The sequence below is a fragment of the Procambarus clarkii genome, chromosome 65 (assembly GCF_040958095.1).
Source record: "Procambarus clarkii isolate CNS0578487 chromosome 65, FALCON_Pclarkii_2.0, whole genome shotgun sequence".
Taxonomy (NCBI): Eukaryota; Metazoa; Arthropoda; class Malacostraca; order Decapoda; family Cambaridae; genus Procambarus; species Procambarus clarkii.
Window position 1 is genome coordinate 23513750 of NC_091214.1, and position 3965 is coordinate 23517714.

General features: G+C 50.3%; 1 protein-coding gene across 1 annotated transcript; it reads right to left on the reverse strand.

The window, feature by feature from the left end:
* Positions 1-1034: 1034 nt before the first annotated feature.
* LOC123771221 (putative surface-exposed virulence protein BigA) lies at positions 1035-1856 on the reverse strand. Its single transcript, XM_045763673.2, has one exon. The coding sequence runs from the start codon at positions 1854-1856 to the stop codon at positions 1035-1037; it is 822 nt and encodes a 273-aa protein (XP_045619629.2).
* Positions 1857-3965: the final 2109 nt, after the last annotated feature.

Here is a 3965-nt window from a genome sequence, read left to right on the forward strand (position 1 = left end):
TGTCTGTCTGTCTCTCTCTCTCTCTCTCTCTCTCTCTCTCTCTCTCTCTCTCTCTCTCTCTCTCTCTCCCCCTCTCTCTCTCTCCCTCTCTCTCTCCCTCCCTCCCTCCCTCTCTCTCCCTCCCTTCCTCCCTTCCTCCCTCTCTCTCCCTCTCCCTCCCTCCCTCTCTCTCCCTCCCTCTCTCTCCCACCCTCTCTCTCCCACCCTTCCTCCCTCTCTCTCCCTCTCCCTCCCTTCCTCCCTCTCTCTCTCTCCCCCACCCTCCCTCCCTCCCTCTAACAAAGGATAACCCCCCTCACCCCCCCCGGGGCGAGGCATAGACCACGTGACTCAGCATACATCAACCAGCCAATCAAAACAATTCCACCGTGAGAAACCCACCAACAGCCTGCTGACGTTAGCTCCAGTTAACGAACCACATTAACGCACCCACCAAATTCTAAAGAGAGAGAGAGAGGCTTTCAAATCCACACGTACTACATATGTGAGACCATTACCTGAGTATGCAGCGACAGCAGCATACTATATATATATATATATATATATATATATATATATATATATATATATATATATATATATATATATATATATATATATATATATATATATATACCTTTAAAAACCTAAATAAAACCTAATAATGGATATAAACATGAATTAAACGAGGGTGTGTGTAAGGGGGGGGAAGGACTCGTTAAACCTGGGTAAAGGATATCGTTAAACTCCGAGCAGACTAATTGAATAGGACGATAGCGAAGCCGTCGCGTTAAATCATGCTACGGGTTACTTCGTATTAATTACTAAAGCACCGCGTGTCATTCCTTTCTATGCCATTCCTTATGATGTATCTCTCATAGCACAGTCTGGCATCTCTGTGTCTCTGCATCATACAGCCTCATCTGCACTAACCTGAGGGCCGCTCCAAGCAACAGCCTGGTGGACCAAACTCTCACAAGTCGAGCCTGGCCTCGGGCCGGGCTTGGGGAGTAGAACTCCTCCCAGAACCCCATCAACCAGGTATCAACCAGGTATCAAGCCTCATCTCCATTAACGATAGCAACCGCCCTATCTCCACTAACGATAGCAACAGCCCTATCTCCACTAACGATAGCAACAGCCCTATCTCCACTAACGATAGCAACAGCCCCATCTCCACTAACGATAGCAACAGCCCCATCTCCACTAACGATAGCAACAGCCCCATCTCCACTAACGATAGCAACAGCCCCATCTCCACTAACGATAGCAACAGCCCCATCTCCACTAACGATAGCAACAGCCCCATCTCCATTAACGATAGCAACAGCCCCATCTCCACTAACGATAGCAACAGCCCCATCTCCACTAACGATAGCAACAGCCCCATCTCCACTAACGATAGCAACAGCCCCATCTCCACTAACGATAGCAACAGCCCCATCTCCACTAACGATAGCAACAGCCTCATCTACACTAACGATAGCAACAGCCCCATCTACACTAACGATAGCAACAGCCCCATCTCCACTAACGATAGCAACAGCCCCATCTCCACTAACGATAGCAACAGCCCCATCTCCACTAACGATAGCAACAGCCTCATCTACACTAACGATAGCAACAGTCCCATCTCCACTAACGATAGCAACAGTCCCATCTCCACTAACGATAGCAACAGTCCCATCTCCACTAACGATAGCAACAGCCTCATCTACACTAACGATAGCAACAGTCCCATCTACACTAACGATAGCAACAGCCCCATCTCCACTAACGATAGCAACAGCCCCATCTCCACTAACGATAGCAACAGCCCCATCTCCACTAACGATAGCAACAGCCCCAATCTCCACTAACGATAGCAACAGTCCCATCTCCACTAACGATAGCAACAGTCCCATCTCCACTAACGATAGCAACAGCCTCATCTACACTAACGATAGCAACAGCCCCATCTCCACTAACGATAGCAACAGCCCCATCTCCACTAACGATAGCAACAGCCCCCATCTCCACTAACGATAGCAACAGCCCCATCTCCACTAACGATAGCAACAGCCCCAATCTCCACTAACGATAGCAACAGCCCCATCTCCACTAACGATAGCAACAGCCCCCATCTCCACTAACGATAGCAACAGCCCCATCTCCACTAACGATAGCAACAGCCCCATCTCCACTAACGATAGCAACAGCCCCATCTCCACTAACGATAGCAACAGCCCCAATCTCCACTAACGATAGCAACAGTCCCATCTCCACTAACGATAGCAACAGCCTCATCTACACTAACGATAGCAACAGTCCCATCTACACTAACGATAGCAACAGCCCCATCTCCACTAACGATAGCAACAGCCCCATCTCCACTAACGATAGCAACAGCCCCCATCTCCACTAACGATAGCAACAGCCCCATCTCCACTAACGATAGCAACAGCCCCAATCTCCACTAACGATAGCAACAGCCCCAATCTCCACTAACGATAGCAACAGCCCCAATCTCCACTAACGATAGCAACAGCCCCATCTCCACTAACGATAGCAACAGCCCCAATCTCCACTAACGATAGCAACAGCCCCATCTCCACTAACGATAGCAACAGCCCCATCTCCACTAACGATAGCAACAGCCCCATCTCCACTAACGATAGCAACAGCCCCCATCTCCACTAACGATAGCAACAACCCCATCTCCACTAACGATAGCAACAGCCCCATCTCCACTAACGATAGCAACAGCCCCCATCTCCACTAACGATAGCAACAGCCCCATCTCCACTAACGATAGCAACAGCCCCATCTCCACTAACGATAGCAACAGCCCAATCGTGCAACTATTGGATCATTTTTCAATAAAATCAATCAACCGGTAAAGCTGAAATATCAGTTTGCCGGACCAGAGTGAAATGCCTCTGCCCTGAGTGCCCCTGCCCTGAGTGTCCCTTGCCCTGAGTGTCCCTTGCCCTGAGTGTCCCTTGCCCTGAGTGCCCCTTGCCCTGAGTGTCCCTTGCCCTGAGTGTCCCTTGCCCTGAGTGTCCCTTGCCCTGAGTGCCCTTTGCCCTGAGTGTCCCTTGCCCTGAGTGCCCTTTGCCCTGAGTGCCCCTTGCCCTGAGTGCCCCTTGCCCTGAGTGCCCCTTGCCCTGAGTGCCCCTTGCCTTGAGTACCCCTGTCCGGATCGAAGGAGGGAGAGAAAGAGAGAAAGAAAGAGGAAAAAGAGAGAAAAAAATGGAGAGAGAGAGAGAGAGAGAGAGTGTGTGTGTGTATAATACATTCCCACGTATCACTGCCCAACTGAGTTACTCACCGGGAGCTCTTTCCTACCCCTGAACTAGTCAATCAACCCTTGACACCCCGTGCCACTACCCCCCAGCAGCGTGTCGACAGTATTATATCAGTTACCCCCCCCCCTGTAAATAGCCTGTGTTTACATCCGTTTTCCTTTATGGATCATCCATTCTTCACGCCTGTATAGAGCTGTGAAACATTGTTTCAGGAGGTCGGCATGAGCCATCAGCTGCCTTCAACACCTCTTGGAGAACATGGCTGGAGAACATGGCTGGAGAACATGGCAGGAGAACATGGCTGGAGAACATACCTCTTTCTTAAGCTGTGCGAGACAGCTCAAAGCGAAGCTTGAGGTATCTAATGCCCTTATAAGGATAAGGGGTGGAATAGTGAGGATAGTGTGTAGTGATGATAGGGGTGTAACAAGGATAGTCTGTAGTAAAGATAGTGTAGATGGTGAATACAGGGAGACTAGAGGGCACAATAGGGCTCGTGTGGAGAGGGAAAGAGGGAGAGGGGGAGAGAGAGGGGGAGAGAGAGGGGGAGAGAGAGGGGGAGAGAGAGGGGGAGAGAGAGGGGGAGAGAGAGGGGGAGAGAGAGGGGGGGGGGGAGAGAGAGAGAGAGAGAGAGAGAGAGAGAGAGAGAGAGAGAGAGAGAGAGAGAGAGAGAGAGAGAGAGAGAGAGAGAGAGAGAGA